This window comes from Carcharodon carcharias, chromosome 5 (genome assembly GCF_017639515.1).
Source record: "Carcharodon carcharias isolate sCarCar2 chromosome 5, sCarCar2.pri, whole genome shotgun sequence".
Lineage (NCBI taxonomy): Eukaryota > Metazoa > Chordata > Chondrichthyes > Lamniformes > Lamnidae > Carcharodon > Carcharodon carcharias.
The window spans coordinates 180,205,327-180,224,701 of NC_054471.1; the positions used below are offsets into that span (position 1 = coordinate 180,205,327).

At 39.6% G+C, this 19,375-nt stretch overlaps 1 protein-coding gene across 2 annotated transcripts in view; it reads right to left on the minus strand.

Annotated features, from left to right (window-relative positions):
- Positions 1–248: 248 nt before the first annotated feature.
- Positions 249–19,375, minus strand: part of LOC121278106 (structural maintenance of chromosomes protein 6-like) — an 88,287-nt gene continuing 69,160 nt past the window's right edge. For both annotated transcript variants that reach the window (XM_041188179.1, XM_041188180.1), the window contains 5 exons: positions 18,470–18,595; positions 12,991–13,096; positions 8,722–8,874; positions 6,204–6,301; positions 249–851 (listed from right to left, as the gene is read on the minus strand). In XM_041188179.1, the coding sequence (XP_041044113.1) occupies positions 740–851; positions 6,204–6,301; positions 8,722–8,874; positions 12,991–13,096; positions 18,470–18,595 (595 nt within the window). In that variant the 3' untranslated portion in view covers positions 249–739. The remainder of the gene's footprint in view (positions 852–6,203; positions 6,302–8,721; positions 8,875–12,990; positions 13,097–18,469; positions 18,596–19,375) is intronic.

The following is a 19,375-nucleotide window of genomic DNA, read 5'->3' on the forward strand; positions in this document are numbered from 1 at the left end:
GCAGAGGTGTAATATTTACAATCCTCCAAAAAGGACAAGTTTTACACAGTGTCTCCTTTCACCCACTGAAAAAAATCGAAATCTTGAAAAGAGATGACTGCAAAAGCAAGTGTGCACACTTCTCTTCTAAATATATTTTGACCTATATGAAATTAGAAATCATTTTAAAAGATCATTTATTCATTGGCTATTTAAAACTTTGAGCTCAACATTTTTATATTTTGCAATTAATACACAGAAGTTAAAACTTTAAAAATGACAATTATCTTTTATTGTACATTTAATATTGAAGGGTTGAAACTTACAAATGTTATATTTTCCATAGGCTTGACCATGAAGACATTAGTTTATCTGTTCAGGCAGAAGATAATAAAGCTTACCAAACCCTTCCCTTCATGCAGACAATGTATAAAAATTGCTGGTAAAAGTGTGTTCGGTGCAATACCTATGCATTTGTTATGGCTTTTACAAATATCATGAATTAATACACAAGTCATCATTATAAATTAAAAGGTGCTACAAACTGAACCCAAAACAGTTAAAATGAGATTGGGCTAATCTATGAAACAAACAGTGGCAAGGACATATTTCAACATGAAAACTATTCTGGTAGTTTATTTCCACCTTCAAAATATACTACTTCATTATTAAAAGAACAAGTACACATCTACACTTTTAAATAAATGTTCATTCACATAAAAACCACTTAACTATATTTATAATGCATGTTAATAGCTATTTAATCATCTGAATCTTCAGCTTGATCTCGTGAGCGGAAAGGTAGTGTGGTCTGTCCTCTTTCAGGGTCATGCATACGAAGGATTCTGATTAGGCGACTGGAAGGCAAAGAACTGAAACAAAATATTTGTAAGACATGTAGTTATTTAAACAGCATTCCAGCAACCACAAAGCAATGTTTCCTTTTAATTAATGCTAGCGTTGTCATCTTCAGACTCCACCATCCCAATGCTCTCCTAGGTAGCTTCCCATCCTTCACCCGCCATAAACTCAATCTCATCCACTGCTTTGTTGCCAATATCCTATCCTATACCAAGTCCCACTCACTCGTCATCCCTGTCCTCATAGAGCTACATTATTTTCTGGTGGCCCAATTTTAAAATTCTCTGCCATCCCAAAAGGTGTCCCATTGGTTCTTTTCTCCAGGCGCTATACAGAACTCATATCGGCCATGGTGTTAAAAAAATTCAGACGCAAAGAAATATTGAGAGATGAATACAAGTCTGAATCAAAGGTTTGATAAAACTGTAATGGCTTGATGTTTGCACTAAGCATACAGTATTTACACATCATCTATTTTTGATATTTTATGAGGGATGATTTTGTATGGCGTCTTGGCTGACATGAGTAATCTTCTTTGTTTTCTCTATGAAATATTAGAAGAAATCAAGAGGAGTGAATTAATTTAAACTGTTTCCTCCAGAAGCTTGAGAAATTACAGATCTATGGTGATAGTACAATAAGTTGCTAAGAGCTTCAGGATGTTGACAAATACACAAGATATCTAACTTGGGAAAGGATTCTCAAGAATGAAAAAGGTCCATACTTGAGGATATACAGCTATTGTAATCAAAGGAAATTTGACTGGAAGCAAACATGCACAGTATCTGACCATCCGCTTTTCTACATTCTTCTTTATTTGAAGTTGAAGATCTATCAACTGTTAAACCAATTGTTAGCACTCTATGTACAAAGGAACGGTGTTTTTTGCATTATTGCTCATGACGTGGGGAGTTTAGGCTAGGGTCACCTGTGCCAAAAGATGTGGCATTATCTGTTAGTGCAGTGACAAAGAACTGGATTCACATCAGGAAAGCCCACAAGAAACAATTCATGTGGAAGTGAAATCAAAGGCTTCTTTCTAGAAGAACTTCATATCAAAGTGATTCCATCTTCAACACCTACGAGAATGCAGCAAAGCTCACAGCTGGATCTGCAAACTGAAGAAGGGAGGTCAACAAATTGGACAACTAGTTCAGCATTCAGGTAGTTCAGTAAGGTGTCGATTTTCAACTGAATGGAGTTTGTGTCAACCATTGTGGTTATTTTCATAACTGTCTGCCAAAGCTAGAGCTCAAAATAGTTGCAACTGTCTCACACATTTTCACTCAAGGATGCAATGTGCAGCATGACTTAGCTGGTTATTTGGGTAGTCATGCCTGACCTATAACAACTGTGTGACAGTAGAGTCTATTTTTAAATTCCAAGAAACTAAAATTTACAATGGACCCGTTTATTTAATTTCAAACAGGTATATGCTTCAAAGTCACATGTCATGAGATAGTACACTTAAGAGCTGTCACTGAACAGTATCATGGTTCTTGAATCAGCGGAAACTGAGGCAAAGTGATGTAAGGACACTAGTCAATCCATAATTTGATCAATGATTGTAAATTTAAAAACACATTAGAGACTGGAAATTGATACCAATGATTTGAAGAACAATGAATTCATTAGGCACCAGGGAAGAAAATTTTTTTTTGCGTCCACAACATTTCACATTTTAACAGCCAAATCATTTGTTAACACAAATTGATATCTCTGGTCTTCTGAACATCACAATCACAGAATGCGTTTAACACAGGAGGCCATTCAGCCCGTTGTGTCAGTGTCCACTCCCTACAAAAGTAATCAGCTAGTCCCACTCCCTTGCCTCTTCCTTGTAGCCCTGCAATTTTTTTCTTTTCAGATTATTACCAATTCTCTTTTGAAAGCCATGGTTGTACATGCCTCCTCCACACACTCAGGCAGTTCATTCCAGACCCTAACCACTCGCTGTGTAAAATAGCTGCTCTTCATGTCGCCCATGGTTCTTTTACCATTCATCTTAAAACGCTGTCCTCAGGTTCTCAGCCTTTCCAACAATGGGGACAGGTTCTCAGCCTTTCCAACAATGGGGACAGTTTCTCTGTAAACTCTGTCCAGACCTCTGGTGATTTTGAACACCGTTATCAAATCTCCTCTCGACCTTGTCTTTGCTGAGGAGAACAACCCCAGCTTCTCCATCTATTCACATAACTGAAGTCCCTCATCCCTGGAACCACTCTTGCCAATCTTTTCTGCATCTTCCATTGCCTTCACAGATGTTTCCTAAAGTGTGGTGCCCAGAATTGGACACAATACTCCAACTGAGGTCAAATCAGTATTTTTTAAAGGTTCACCATAACTTCATTTGTTTCATTATTCTATGCCTCTATTTATAAAGCAGAAAATCCCACAGGCCTTATTAATCACTTTCATAATCTGCCCTGCCACCTTCAGTAATTTTTGCACATATACTCCCAGGCCCTTCTGTTCCAGCAACCCCTTTAAAACTGTATCCTTTATTTTATATCACTTTTCCTAGTTTTTCCTACCAAAATGATCACTGTCCACTAAATGTTCCCTTATTGACCCTTAACTCACCTCATTCCTCAGAACCAGATCCAGCAATGCCTCCTCCATCCTTGGACTGGAAACATTAATCTAGAAAATTTTCCAGAACACACTTCTGGACCTCTTCCTCCATCATTACGATCCTAATCCCTATAAGTATCCTCCATTTAAAACCCATTCTAATTGCGTGTTTCCATTTTAGCATGGTTTGTAAATAACAGAACTTATTTGAATAGCGCTGCCTCCATTTTCGTTATAATGCAGTTACCATGCCTGCCCGGCCACTTCGCTCACTGCCTATCCTGATCCCCTCACTCCCTCTCATTCACCACTTCCCACTGCCAACCCTCCCACTCACTACTTCCCTCTCCCAACAACTTCCAACTCACTCCCTCCTGCTCACCGCTTCCCTTCCCCGAACCTCCCGCTCGCTGCTTCCCCTCCCGACCCTCTGCTGCCCCCTTCTCCCAAGTCCTCGCTCTGAATAATGAGTTAGTAAGAGCAGCAAATTAGTAAAGAAGTAGAAAGTAGAAAGAGGATTTTTGGACCAGGTTCAAGGTAGCCAACAGAATTTTAATGTAAAAATTTCAGGTCAGGAGTGTAACTCACCGTTATTACATTTTTTTTTAGGAAAGTGATTTTTGTTTAGCATGTTTTCATTTAGCATGCCAGTTTTTAGGAGCAAATTATGAATGCTAAACTAAATATAGCTGTATTAGGATGGTTAAAGCTCTCCATTATAACGACTCTACTGTTTTTGTACCTCTCTAATTTCCTTGCAAATTTGTTCCTCTATACCTTTCCTACTAGTTGATGACCTATAGAATACACCCAAGTAGTATGTTGGTACCCCTTCTTAGCTCTAAACAGATTCTGCCCTTGGCCCCCTCTTGAATTTTTTCCTCTCCCTCCAGCACTGTAATATTATCTGTAATCAACTGTACTACCTTCCTCCCTTCATTCCTTCCCCAAGTTTCCTGAACAGCTCATATCCAAGAACATTTCGTACCCAGTCCTGCCCTATTAGAGCCAGGCCTCATTATCTCCACATCATATTCACGTGTCTATCTGCACTTGCAGCTCACACATTTTATTTACTACACTCCATACATTTACATATGTGCACAAGGAACCTAAATTAGATCTTATTGTTTTCCCTATTACTCTGACCCCAACTTTATACCTGAACTTTAATGCTGTTTTACCCAATTCTTTGTGCACCTTAATTTCCTCTTTAATGTTACCCTCTGGTTTCCACGCCCCTGCCAAGTTAGCTTAACACCCCCAACAGCACTAGCAAACCACCCTGCAAGGACATTGGTCCCGGCTCAGTTTAGGTACAACCTGCCTGGCCTGTACAGGTCCCATCACCCTAGAACAAGTTCCAATGCCTTCTCTCTTGCACCATCGCTCCAGGCACACATTCATCTGCTCTGTCCTCCTATTTCTACATTCACTAGCCGGTGGGACCAGGGGTAATCCGGAGATCACAAACTTTGGAGGTCATGCTTGCTAGTTTCTTCCCCAGCTTCATAATACTGTTGTCTAATTTTCATTTTGGATCACTTGGTAACAATGCAAAATGGCAAGATGCCAAAGGGCATGAAGTGTTGGTCTGAGGTGCAGGAGAAAAAATAGAAGGGAAAACAACTTCAGCCATAAATATTATGAGAAAATATGTATAACCTAGCAGCAGTTTCAACTTAAATGCTATATTAATGCTGGTGGAAATAGAAAAACATAAAAGCTGAAGTGAAGGCAGATTACTGATTTGGTAAGGAAACTGACTGAGGTAGTAGGAGAGTAGGAATCATGGATAGGTATTCAAGTTGGCAGGATGTGAATAGTGGTGCTCATCAAGGACCTCCATTGGTGCCTCAACTATTCACCATATTTATTAATGACTTGGATGATGGGATAAAAGTCTGCTGATGACACAAAGATAGACAGTAATTCAGATGGAAGCATAGCATGTAGATAGCTTAAGTAAATAGGTAAAGCTGTGGACTGGATTTCAATGCAGACAAATATGAGGTCATCCACTTTCGATCTAAAAAGGATAGAGTAGGGTACTTCCAAAAGGTGAAAAGTTAGAAGGAATGGAGGTCCTCAGGGGTCCAGGTACACAGATCATTAAAATGTCATGAACAGGTACAGAAAATAATCAGTAAGACTAATGTACTCTACAAAGACCAGCATTCCAAGTGGGTAGAAGTCATGCTTCAGCTATACAAAGCCCTGGTTAGACCACATCCTGGAGTACTGAGAGCAGCTCTGGAACTATTCCTTAGGAAGGATATATTGGCTTTGCGGGGGGAAGTACAGCATAGTCTACAAGAATTTTACCTGGATTCCAAGGGTTAAGTTACAAGCAGCGATTACATAAACTAGGGTTGTACTCCTTGGAATTGAGAAGATAAGGAATAATTTAATTGAAGCCTGGGACTAGGGGTCATAGTCTAAGAATTAGAGCCAGACCTTCCAGGAGTGAAATTAGGGGACACTTCTACACACGAAGGGTGGTAAGAGTTTGGAATGCTCTCCCACAACGCATAACTGATGCAAGGTCAATTGTAAGTTTTAAGTCTGAGATTTTTGTTCTCCTAAGATATTGAGGGGCAAGGGGATATGGAGTTAGGTCACAGACTAGTCACAGTCTCAATGAATGACGGACCAGACCTGAGGGACTAAATGATGTTTAGTCCTACCCCTAAGCTACAGTAAAATATAATCAAATGACTACTTTTAATATACATAGCCACTTTAGATGGAAGGAAGTATGCAAGTTCATGCAAGAAAAGAGTACATACCTCATGTTCTGTGGAGTAAGAAAGATGAACTGACGATAACGTTGGGAATTTGCCACCTTTAACATCATGTCCATAGAAATCCTACGGTTAACCATATCCTGCAATTGAACAGGAATATAAATGCTAATGTAAAAGTAGATTCACAAGAGCAAAATTCGGAGAAGGCTCCAGATTTAGGCATTTAATACTGAAATAAATCCATAAGAGCAAGTAACTTAGCAGGAAAGCTGTGAAGTGGTGGAGTGCCTTCATATGTAGAAAACAAATTCTCCAATGAATGACTAAACTGGGTTCTCAGCCACTTTTTTTTTTAAAAGCTTTGTTAAAGGAATGTATGGCTTACACATCAAAAAGATATACATGTGTATAAATACAGTACATAATAAATACTTTCTATATATATTATTATATACAGCACACACTGATTATCCCTTTGGTCAAAGGTATTTAATTCTCAGACTTTCCTGAAGACTGAATGAAGTAACACATTTGCTATAGTAACTAGTTAAAATTCAAAGAACACACCATACATCATGGATAAGGTAGATTTTTCAATTGTTTAAAAAAGTCAGAAGTCTGTTTTTTTAAACTTTGTAGCTAGAACTCATGTAAGAAATTTTGCATGTGTACTTTATCACTGAATTTTACAGGTAGTTATTTCTGTTTGGTATTATCTTAAAAAATACTGTTGATCATGATGCCACAAGGTGGTTACAACAGAAGGTAGAAACCACTATACAGTTTAGGTTGGCTGAAAAGCCAAATCGACAACCAAGAGGATTCTTTTGCCCTGGACCCATCTCAACTCCATAGCATTTTAAAATCTTTTTAAATTAAGAACATAACTCACACTTACTCTATCAAATAAGTGCCTGCTCCTACATACAATAGAACAAACCACATTAAGGAGGCAAGTCATGGATCTGATTGAAAACTTCACTGGTTGGTGCCAAAACTGTCTAACATCAGTCACTTTCACCACCTCTCCAAGGAATACTTAACCAGCAAGTTGCATATGCATAATAATATAGAAGCCTGAAAATGTGACCGAACTATGTCTGCAGAGCAAGATTCCCAGGGCTGCAGGACTTCAGGTGAAGAGTGTCGAATGCATCTCAATCCATGGATCCTGGAGCAGTCTGTATAGTGTTCAGTGACAAGGGAGAGGTTCAGGAGTTGACAGACTAACATGCACCACTTGTTCACAAGTCACAATCCTCATTTGGATTGTGATGTGTGTGCACGCATTTTCTTCCCTCATAAGTCAAGTTGATTGAGCTGTTATTGCTAAGGGGAGGGGGTCATTTTCTGGATAAATGATTTGTTACATTTCATCTAGAATATCACAGGGCAAATTTTTACCCTGAAACAAAAAGCTCTTCTTCTAGTAGGTTCTGACAATTTATCAAGACACAGTTCAAGGCAGGCAGCTCATGAGAGTGATGGCAAAATTTTGGAATTATTTATTTCGACAAAAAAACTTGTCCAAGACCCAGGATGTAAGGTACACAATCTTCTTTGTGCATTTTTCCATAAGGCTCAATAAAGTAGCTCAACAGAAATAGTTCAGAAACAAAAGTCACTTGTGTTGACCAAGCAGAGACATGTAGTCTCAGCTGCTTGCTGGATGCATCCCTGACACACTCTTGTTGAGTCACTTCCATGTGCAAACAGTAGTCAGTAAGTCTTTCTAAAGGGATAAAGTCAAGTAAACACCCAAAACTGGGTGATAAATCCATGATAAATCAATTAGCTGATATATAGTCAGGGCACTTGGCATTTAAGCAAACACAGGGAAATCTGGCAGTGCAGGCGCTTAGAGCTGTGAAAATGGAATGTCACATGCGGTCCAACCAAAATCAGTCAGTTCTAATGTTCCCACTCAATATCTGTAATCCATGTGGAATATAATATTAGTTGTATGCTTGTATTATAGATACTCAAGTAATTTCATCAAGCAGTCATTTTGCTCTTTTTTAAAATAAAAGCTAAGTTATGGGAAATTTCACAATAAGAGTTAATAATAATATAGAGTATTAATGGCTGAACATGATGCAATCTTTACCCCAATGGTTTTATACCCACCACTGAAGCACAAGAAAACACAACCAACTTTTTAAAAAAATCTAAAACATGTCAACGTACCACCCTACTTAGCCAGAAGGCTGTTAACTTCCTTGTATTTTAACCAATGCTAGATGACAAATATATTACGGGAAAAAAAACATGCTGTTTTAGAGCTAAAGTAACTTCTATGCATCAGCATTACAGATAGTTAGCAGGAGACCATAATATTAAAAATAAACTTAACAAATACAATTTACAAATGTACATTTAGTTTAATATAATGCTTTAAGGCTTCAGCCCAAAATAATTGCACGCTTGAAATAGAAAAACTCTAGTATTTTCATGCTCTAGGGCTGGATTGTGACCAAGTTAAAAGCTACAAGTTGCAATAAAAGTTACCGTTTTTACTTCTATTAGCTGAAAGATTAACTGAGCCTAAACATAAACGTACCATGTAAACATCAAACTCATCTAGACAACGGAAAGGAGATTCCATGGTGTCCCACAGCGAAAGGATGAAACACACAGTTGAAAACGAACGCTCACCACCAGAAAGGGATCGCATGTCACTGAGTGCTGCCTTGTCGCCCTCTCCAGGCTGAACCTTCAATAAGTAAGAAATTTTCGAGAGTGAAATACAAATAAATCCAGCCAAAATAATAGAAGAGAAAACAATTAAATACTAAACAAACTCTTGCAAGCAGCTCAAATCTGTAGCAAAATGGATTTCAAAATGTATGCCAAGCAACATAACCCTTGTTGGGAAAAAGAAACTGATGTAAAGGTAACATTCCTCTTCCATACAAAAGAAACTTCAATTTGCTTGGCATTTCAAGGATCCCTGTTCAATTAACAGGATCTATTTTTTTTTGAAAACTCTGCAGGATAGTAGCAAAATGCAAATCGGCACAAACAACTAACAAAAATTATAAAGCATGGCTTTCAGATGCATTATATTAATTGTGTTATGTGGCATTTCAAAGGTCATTTTCTTCACTGCTGCAAATACTTAAATATCCAGAATGTTAGCAGGTGACTTTTAGGTGTTGCTGTTCTCAGTTTATTGAAATGGTTTGTAGTTGGGTAAGCTTTTAACTTTCAAGAAAATGATTTCCTCCTGCTCAACTTTCTCGATTATTTTTAATTTGCTACTTTTTGTTCTTCCTTTGTTTTGTCAATTTTCCTACAAAAGTGTTCAAAAGCAGAAATATTTGCAGATCTATTTACATTTGGGGTCTGTATTGCATTCAGTACTTTGCACTGTCAAATATCTTACCCATGCTTTGTCTCAGTTAAGGCTTCCTAATGACTAAAAAGTCCTCAAGAATTCATCTATGGCATTCCTTTATTTTTAAAGGTTAGAAACATCAGGTTTAATAATGGTAGAATGGAACTATAAGATGACACCCATAAGACTCTAAAGTAAACACTGGCCTATCAGTCCAAATACCCATCAGTGTGGTTTCTTCTTTTTCCCCCCTGTGTTATGCTTCCAAAGAGCCAGTTTGGCTATTAACCAACATTAATTACTTCCTACACTCCAGTGGACGAAAGGAGAAAAGCAATGGTCTCATGTCTGATGAGGCATTTCACTAGTTCAGGCCCAAAACAAAGGATGTTTGGAATTTTTCTCTGGTATAAAACCCCTGTCAATAGCTATGGCAATCAACCATTTAGTAAATCTGCCACGCACATGCAGGTGGAAGCTATCTACATGTCCCCAGGGCAATGGACAAAGAAAATCTTATAAATAGGCATTTTTTCCTCATTGCTCAGTTGAAATTTAAACAAAAAGATATTAATATAAATAGTTGTAACATAACGGGATGCAACAAACATTTGTCACACCTCCCACTTCAAATTTCTCAATGCCAGGCTAAATCATAAGTTTGCTTTATGAATCATCCTGAAATAATTCATAGCAAATAAAAACTTCCAAAATAACATTTTAAAATTCCATCAATTAATATAGTATCCAGTGTTGCTTTGGCGCCCTCTGCTGTCTTGAGCTCATCTCTTTTAAACATTAAGTCACACCATATTCCTTAGTTTAAGGCATAGGGGAGTTTGTTTATATGCCATGTGGTTTCGCTTCCCAACTTTATAGATTTACATGGGTAAAATTAGTCCAAAACTACAAAATAATGACTTATGTTAATGCCCAATGACAGTTAGTGGAACTCAAGGAACTAATTTCATAACAACAGGAAGAATTGAATCAGAGGACAAAAGTTAGCCCGACATGTTTTTTAATAAATTATATTGACTGCGTGAAGACTGGAAGAAACTAGTGCACTACATATTTAGTAGCCAACTCTAGCTGAAGCTTTCACACTTTCCTTTGGGTAAAGACCAATATGTAATCAAAGACTGAGCTCTACTAGAGATAAGAACTTTAGACTTTAAAGGAAAATAAAACATTTTTCATCAAGAAATAGAGAAAAACAAAATTAGAAATAACAAGGGGAAAAAAGCATATCAAGATAGTTGAAACAAATTAAAGTAAAACTGACTTCACTGCCCATTCTGTTGCTCTGACCCAACCCAATGAACTTAAAATTTGCATCTCTAGTGTCAGCCAGTAGCTCAGTGGTTAGCACTCTTACCCAAGTCAGAAGGTTGTGGATTTAAGTTCCACACCAGGGCATGAGCACAACAATCTAAGCTGACACTCCAGTGCAGCACTGAGGGGGTTCTGCATTGCCAGAGGTGTCAGATGCAATGTTAAATTTGGGCCACGCCTGCCCTCTCACATGTAAAAGGTCCTATGGCATTATTTTGAAGAATAAAAAGGAGAGTTATCTCTCCAATGTCCTGGCCAATATTTATCCCTCAATCAACACCACAAAAACAGATTATCTGGTTATTATCACGTTGCTTGTTTGCAGTGTGCAAATTACAGCTGGAGTGAATTCATGTATTTGAGAGGTTGCGAATAAGTAGAAAACTACAGGGTTTTAATAAAGAAAACTTTGGGCAGAATCTTTTTGGCGTGTGAGGGCGGGCCTTGCACACCGATGCATAAAATAACACGCGGTGACGTTGGGCGTGTCCCCCGATGTCACCGCGCGTGATTCCAATCTTCAGTTCAGCAGGCATGCGCTGGAGTCAGCCGCGCGCCTGCTGAACTGTCAAAGGCCTGTTAAGTCCGTTAATCAACTAATTAAAGGTTGCGGCCTTCACATTTTTCATGGAACCTCATCCACGGGCAGGATGAGGTTTCATGAAGGGTTTATTAATTCAATAAAATGTTTCATGAAAATTCATAAACATGTTCCAGCTCATGTGACAATGTCACATGAGGGGACATGTCTGAATAACTTCAAAAATTTTTCTTTATATAAATTTTTCATTCTAAACTTAATCTCTCTGAGGCAGTGCATGCGTGAAAGAGCACAGGCTCCAATTCTCCTTCTTCCCCCCCACCCCAGCCCGCACAGGTAGCGCTGAGCGCTTCCGGGTGCACATCACGCTGGGCGGATCTTAATTGGCCTGCCCACGTAACATGGCGGTGTGCGGCCAATCGCGGGTGGCTTTTGGCTCTGTGCCTGCTCCCGATTGGCCCGTCTGACGGAAAGAAAATTCTCCCCTTTGTTTAGAGATTTATGGGTCATCGGTAAAAGAGCAACAGGTTTAGTCAATATGTCAGCACGTGCTACACATTGAGCATGATTTTACTTTTACGGCTCAAGCATAAAGGGTTACAGCTGATGCTTCACAAAGTTCCTAACAAAGGTATGGGGGGACAAAATTTATTACTGCTTGAATCATTAATGGGGATTGTCGTATTAATAAAGAACAACAGAACTTTGCTTTTATTAATAGAGCCACTTCATTTAAATCAGAAGTCAATCTTCACCAGCAGGAAGAATAGTGAAAGCAGGTACTTGCATTTATGTAACACCTTTCATGTCCTAAGGACACCTCAAAGCGCTTCAAAGCCAATGAAGCATTTTTAAAATGTAGTCACTGTTTTGACATGCAAGCAATTTGCACATAAGGTCCCACAAATCGTATCGGGATAAAATGAATAGATCACCTATTGTAGTGCTGTTGATTGAGGGATCAATATAGGCCAGCACAGGAAAAAAGCCTCTGCACTTCTTTTGGTGCCTTGGAATATTTCACACGCACTTGCAGCACAGTCTTAGAACTGTACTGAAGTGTCAGCCTAGATTGTGTGTTTACGGATTGGAGCTTGAGCATACACTTGTCGCCTCATGTAAAGTTTCATCACTGAGTTAAAGTGGTGCCAGTGAAGCCAAATTCACATGGCCACCATGGTCTCCATTCTGCTGTTATACTGTTTGCTCTTTAAGCATTTTCAGTGAACTCCTCCATCAGAAGAGTGACGGACAACTCCCTTATATATGGTGCTAACACTATTGACACATAAATCTCGGTCATCTTTGCCACAGATCCGTGAAACCTATTTTCTGCACAAGTGTAAATAATAAAATTTAATTCAAGATTTTTTTGATGGCAGTTCAGTACTCCATTCTTCCAGCTTTCTAATTATAAGCTCACAATTTAATCGCAGTGTTGTCCAATGTTTGTTCATCCCTTGATAAAAATCCTGAAGGATTTTGCAAAACTAAAAACGAACTGCAACCGTCAATATTTCTGAACACTGCATTTCTGCTTTTGCTCTGGATTTGTGGAGTTAGCTCCTTCATATTTGTTTAAAAAAAGCCACAGAATAAGTTTTAAATAAACTCACTGCAATTGAAAGTGTTGCATTCTTATGATCGAAGCTCATTTTCCCATGGTAACCTCGCTGGGAAAGCATAGAATCAAAATAATACTTGCAACGAAGAGAAATGTATCTATTTAATTCAAGCACAAAATGAAAATAAATGTTACTGACATTTCCATCATACAGCAGACACAAAACATATGCAGCCCTTCAATCATTCCCTTAAGGAGCTCATTAACTGATTGCTAGAATTAGTTAAAAGTTTCAAAATGTGATGGCATCAGGATTTTGCAGGAGCCATCAACATACTATCACAAGGCATTCATCTCTGGATTCTCTCATTTTCTCCACCCTCCTCTCAGTTTCAGCAAGCAATTGCCTTTAGGAGCTGCGACAAGAATGTGGGAAATGAAAAATCAAGCCAAAAGGAACCGTAGATACAATAAGTGAAAACATGAGCCTATAATATTGTATACAATCTATGAGACAGGCAGTTAAAAAAAGCTAATACAGAAATATATCAGAAATACATTTAATAACTGTGCCAAGTGGATTATTTTTAAGTAATCTAGTGTAATACATGATTTTCTAAAGTCATATCATTTCATATGTTTACATCTCATGTGAATGTGTGCACATGAGCATAACAAAAGCAAAGCAATTGTCTGGTTTTTCCCTCTTGCGATTCAGTGAAGTTGTTGCAGAATTAATTTGGTATTAATTTCCTCAATTGTCACAGTAAGTAGACCACTTTAACCCACAAATCATGTTTGCTGCATTATTTCAAATATTATTCAGCCTCTTGTGGTGGTTAAATGAACGGAGCTAAACCACTTGATTCAAGTACAAATACAATGTTTAGATGTGTGCCTGATCAACAGCTTTTCAACATTATGCATTTATATAGCAGCTTTAAATGTAGGAAAATGTCCCAAGGCATTTTGCAGAGACATAGTCAAAAGCTTAACGCTAAGTCACGGGTGATAATCAGGAGGGATGACCAAAGGTTTGGTCAGTGCTAGGTTTTAAGGTATCTTAAAGGAAAATAGGAAGCTGGAGGCGCTTGGGAGGGCTTTCCAGAGTGTGCAGCCTAACTGGGTGGGGAGCTATAGTGAGGGGCAGAGGATGCGCTAGAGAGCAAAGGAACAGATAATCCAGAGACAGGTAATCGCAGAACTGGAGGAAATTATAGAAAAGAGACGCGCAATACCATAAATACAAGGATGATAAATTCTAAATTTGAGATATTGGGGGTGCTGGGAAGTATTTAAGTCAGCAAAACAAGGAATAGCAGGCAAGCTGGACTCATGAGCGATAGAATTCAGGCTACAGAGAAAGGTGTAGGTTGGAAACTGGGCAGGAGAGCATTTCATTAATCTAGTCTAGAAGTGACAAAGATATGGAAAAGGATTTCAGGTGCACTGAGGCAGCAAAGAGATAGGTAATGTTTATAGATGGAACTAGGCAGTGTTTGAAATGCAAAGAATATGGAATTTGATATACAGTTCAAGGTAAAATACATCAAGTTTTTAGTAGTCTGCATTAATCTGAGATAGTGGCTGGGGTGGGGACTTGAGTTGGTATCAAGCATGTAGAGTTGATGCCAGAGGCTGACAGCTTTGATCTTCCAAAACTGAGCTGGAAGAAATTGCAGCTCATCCAAGACTGATGCTTGACAAGTTGTCTGGCAGCAAAGACAGTGGAAGTGATGGGTAGCAGAAGGTGATGGATGCACAGATCTTTAATTGAAAGTTTGTAGATGGGGGAGAAACCCATTAAAAGAAAAAAATGAGATTCTGAATTTTACATACATTAGTAATGAATACAAAAGTAAAGAGCAAATGTGGACAAAGCAATAGTTAGGCCAGTCATAAACTGCATATATTTCTAGGCACAGCCGTACAGAAAGAATACTAGAGGCAGAACATATGTAGTGCATCATAGGGATGGTGTCAAAGATTGGATATTATAGTTATAATAGACTTGAAAAATTAGACTATTAATCAGTGACTGGAGATCTGCTTTCAACATGCAGAATGCTAGAAACAGTGGGTCAGTCCTATTTGTATCACATCTTCCCAGACCTTGTAAACACTATTAAACTTTAATTGAGAATCCATTTCATGAATAAACTGGTTCAATACATTTCATACGAAAACACAAGAACATGTTTTTGAAGAATGCTCTAATGTGGGATTAAAAGGATTCATAAATAAAAACACACTTTGAAGAATGAGGTGTTTCACATGCTGTTGGGAACATGTGCTGCCTGAAATGCAACTGATCAGAGCCACAAGTGTAGGCTGCAGGGCTGCATTAATATTATGAAATTTTGTTTAAATGTGATGAATGGGAAATTTCACAAAGCTTTATCCATGATGCTCCTGAGGGACAGAAGCAATAAATTTGACATAGAGTCAGTAATAGGTATTATTGCACTTAGAATTGTAGGACAGTTGCAGCAAAGGAGGAGGCTGTTCAGCCCTTATGGCTGTGCCAGTTCACTGCAAAAACAACTCAACTAGTCCCAATTTCCTGCCTTTTTTCCCCCATAGTCCTACAAATTTATCTCTTCAATGCTCACCCAATTCCTTTTTGAAAATCACGATTGAATTTTCCTCCACCACACTGAGGCAGTGCATTCCGGATCCTAAGCACTCACCACACAAAATACGTTTTCATCATTATGGCGATGGTTCCTTTGTGCGGTAGCGATTGTGAAAATCCTACTAGTTGGGTTTTCACACCATATTGTCCTCGTCCCACCTCATTAATTATGTATCCTTGTGAAACCCACCGGATTGCTGGTGGGCGGCCTCCTGTTTGCGTGCCCCTATGTGACCTTACCATTTTCTCACTCCAGGCGCCATATTTAAACAGCCACAGTGCGCACAGTTTCAATGCTTGCGGCCTAGGGCAGCTCCCTTGAAGAGGCCCCAAAACCTAAGAAGAGTGCTGCACCCAGGTTTAATAATGATGACTCACTTGAGCGTCTGCTGAACCCCATGGAGGTCTGCCTTGATGTCTTCTACTCTTGCTCTGGCTGCAAGAGGGGGCAGTAATATCATTAATCCAGCTTGGGAGATGGTGGCAGTGGTGGTCAGTGCAAATGCTGCCCAGAAGGTCGGCCATCCGTTCTGCTTGGGTAAGTCAACCGCCTAATCACTCAACTCGAGGCCATCACACATCCACGGGAATCTTACTCACTGCCAGCTCAATGGGCAACACCACACTCACATCTTCATATGGCCTCATCCCCTTTGATCTTGTCCTCATTACTCCCATGGCTCCACAAACTACTCACAAATGCCAGCCATCCTTCTCATCTGCCCTGCCATGCATAACGCTCACACCCTTTCCATTGATCTTTATGCAGGACAAGATCACACAATAAAAGGGAGAGGTCCCAGACTGGGGGGTGATGTGCTGGAACTCAAGGTTCTCCATAATTTCGAGAAGAGCTATCGTGCAGGCGGGAGATGGTGTTAACCATTCCTGCGGCGATGGTGAGGTCGGCGGCAAGCATCCACTTGAGGATCCTGCACCAGACCATCCCTCTGTCAACGCTACTGCGAGTGCATTGTGATGTGTGTTACTCGGATGCTAATGCACTAGTAATCTCCACTTTCTCTCCTAGGCACATCTGCCACGCACCTGGTACCCTCAGGCAACCAGGACCCTGGCTCCAGCCCCAAGAGCACCTCTGATGAGGACCGTCACAGTGCTCACCCACACCATCCAACAGTGCAGAGACATACACCTTGGTGGGGCCTAGATCTAGAGCAGGCTCAGGATCACAACCTGGTGAGCACAGCAAACAATCTGGTTCACAGCAGGTGGATGCAGAGGCATCTGAGGTCGGCGGTACTCAAAGGACTGTGGAGAAAATTCTGCTGAGTCCGAGTCCAATGACTAGCCTCCAGACTTGGTCCTAAATTAGTTTCTGGAGCTCTTGCAACAAGGATGGAAACATTACGTAGGGATTTCAACTGCACTCCTCAAATTGCAATGAACGATGAGGGAGTCCGCCTGCATTCAGTCCGAGGTGATCATGCTGTCATGCCAACACACTGGGGTCAACACTGGCAGGATGGCGGCTGTCATGGAGACCTTGGTCTAGGCCATTAGTCCTGCACTGCTGCGTGGGCTGAACTCCATTGATGAAGCTACAGTTGGCCTCCAACAGTGTCAATGTGGGGGTGGTGCAGGACAGCTTGATCTCACAGGGGAGTTGGTGGTGTAGTGGTATTGTCACAGGACGAGTAATCCAGATACCCAGGGTGTGCTCTGGGGACACAGGTTTGAATCCCACCACGGCAGATGGTGAAATTTGAGTTCAATAATGATGACCATAAAACTATTGTCGATTGTCATAAAAACCCATTTGGTTCACTAATGCCCTTTGGCGGGGGGGGGGTAGAATCTGTCATCGTCACCTGGTCTGGCCTACATGTGACACCAGACCTACAGTAATGTGGTTGACTCTTAAATGCCCTCTGAAATGACCTAGCAAGCCACTCGGTTCTCAAGGGCAACAATTAGGGATAGGCAATAAATGCAGGCCTAGCCAGTATCGCCCACATCCCACGATTGAATAAAAACAAAGTTGCCCTTTCTCAAGGAGTCAGCCAGGGTCCCTCAGGCACCCATAGGGGAGAGCAGCTGCTAACCCTGAGGCGATCCACCCAGTTGACTCTAGGAATGTCAGATTTTTGGTAACATTAGGGGATATATGACCAAAGTGGGAAAATGGAGTTGACATACAGATCCACCATGATCTAATTGAATGATGGGACAAACTTGAGAAGCTGCAAGGCCTATTGTTCATATGCTCCCAAATACACATCAAGACAAGAAATCAATATGAAATACACAAAACAACTAAAGCACTTCAGCTCAGATACTCTACTTTCAGCACGACAAACCAAACAGCGGAAAAAGAACTTCAACTGTTGAATATCTGAAATAAGAACAGCAACCATGGAAATACATAGCAGGTTTACAATGAAATATCAACCTATCGTTTCTCTGTACAAATGTTGACAGACCTGGAGTGTATTGTCAGAACATTAAGACCAAATGCTGGAAAGACTCAGTTTTAAATGCAATACAGCTGAAACTAGTCTTTGTCAAATTTAGGTTGCTCAAATGTCCCATCAACTTACTTAACGCCAGTCTTGTGCCCTGCACCTCCCTGAGCTTGTAGACCAAAATTAGTAAATACTGTTAAGTATAATCAGATAACAAGCATCACACATAAGATCCAGTTTTTATACTCAGTTTTTTCCAAGACCCAGGCCATCACTATGCACCAAAAAGATAATGAATTTGTGCAGAAGTGCCAATTCAGATGAGGGAAACTATAGCATGACTGAGTAGAGCAAGTATAACTCTGCAGGCCTTATGAGAATAACGCAAGTGAAAAGATATTTCATTAAGGAACGAAATGCACCAACAGTTATCACACTCAAAATAAATAGATCAAATTAAATGAATCTGTTACCTCCTAAATATTTTGTATGCTTTGTGCCTTTCCTCCATTATTTTATCAAGCAGCTGCATAAACTTCTTCAGGTTCTTGATCTGGCTTTTGACATTCTTATATGTTTCCAAAACATCAAAGTACTGCCTGATGGAAAAAAAATCAACGAAAAGTTGAATCAATGCAAACAAAATATGAAGTCTCAAGAACACATGTTCATTTGAACAAGAGTTAGAACACACAAGCTTGTTCTCGAGTCTGATACAAACTGGAAATCAATCTATAAAAGAGCATGTGTTACATGTAAACTCATGAATGTTCAAAATTTGCCAAAATGCTCTCTTAATTAGAATAGACACTGCATCTTAAGATTCAAAACATCCACTGGTAAATATTTGTTAACATTAATTTTGGTTTTGCATTATAGAAATGCTGGTGTTGATTTAATTTCATGACCTACTAAAATTCTGCAAAAAACATTATTTTCCCACTGCAATTTTTCAATAATTTTCTGACTTTCAAGTCCCTAACAAACAAGCAGGCAATCTGGCCCTGGGCTTTTGTTGACTGAATTCAGTGGAAACTGCCCACAATTTTCTCTTCGAAGATACTCAACTATTAACAAACCACTTCTCCCAGAAGGTTGCCACCAAGATCAAATTGGCATGCAATTCTATAATTTTTGCACTTATGTCCATAAACACTTGTATTGTCTGAAATACAACAGCCAAGTTGCACACAGCAAGGTCTGACAAATAGCAATGAGATAATGGCTAGGTAATCTGCTCTCACCGCTTGAGAAATAAGTATTGGTCAGGACACTGAAGGGAACTCCATTATTGGTCTTTGAACTGTGCCACAGAATCTTATGTCCACCTGAGAAGGGAGATGGAGCCTAGATTTAACACCTCATCCAAAAACAACGCG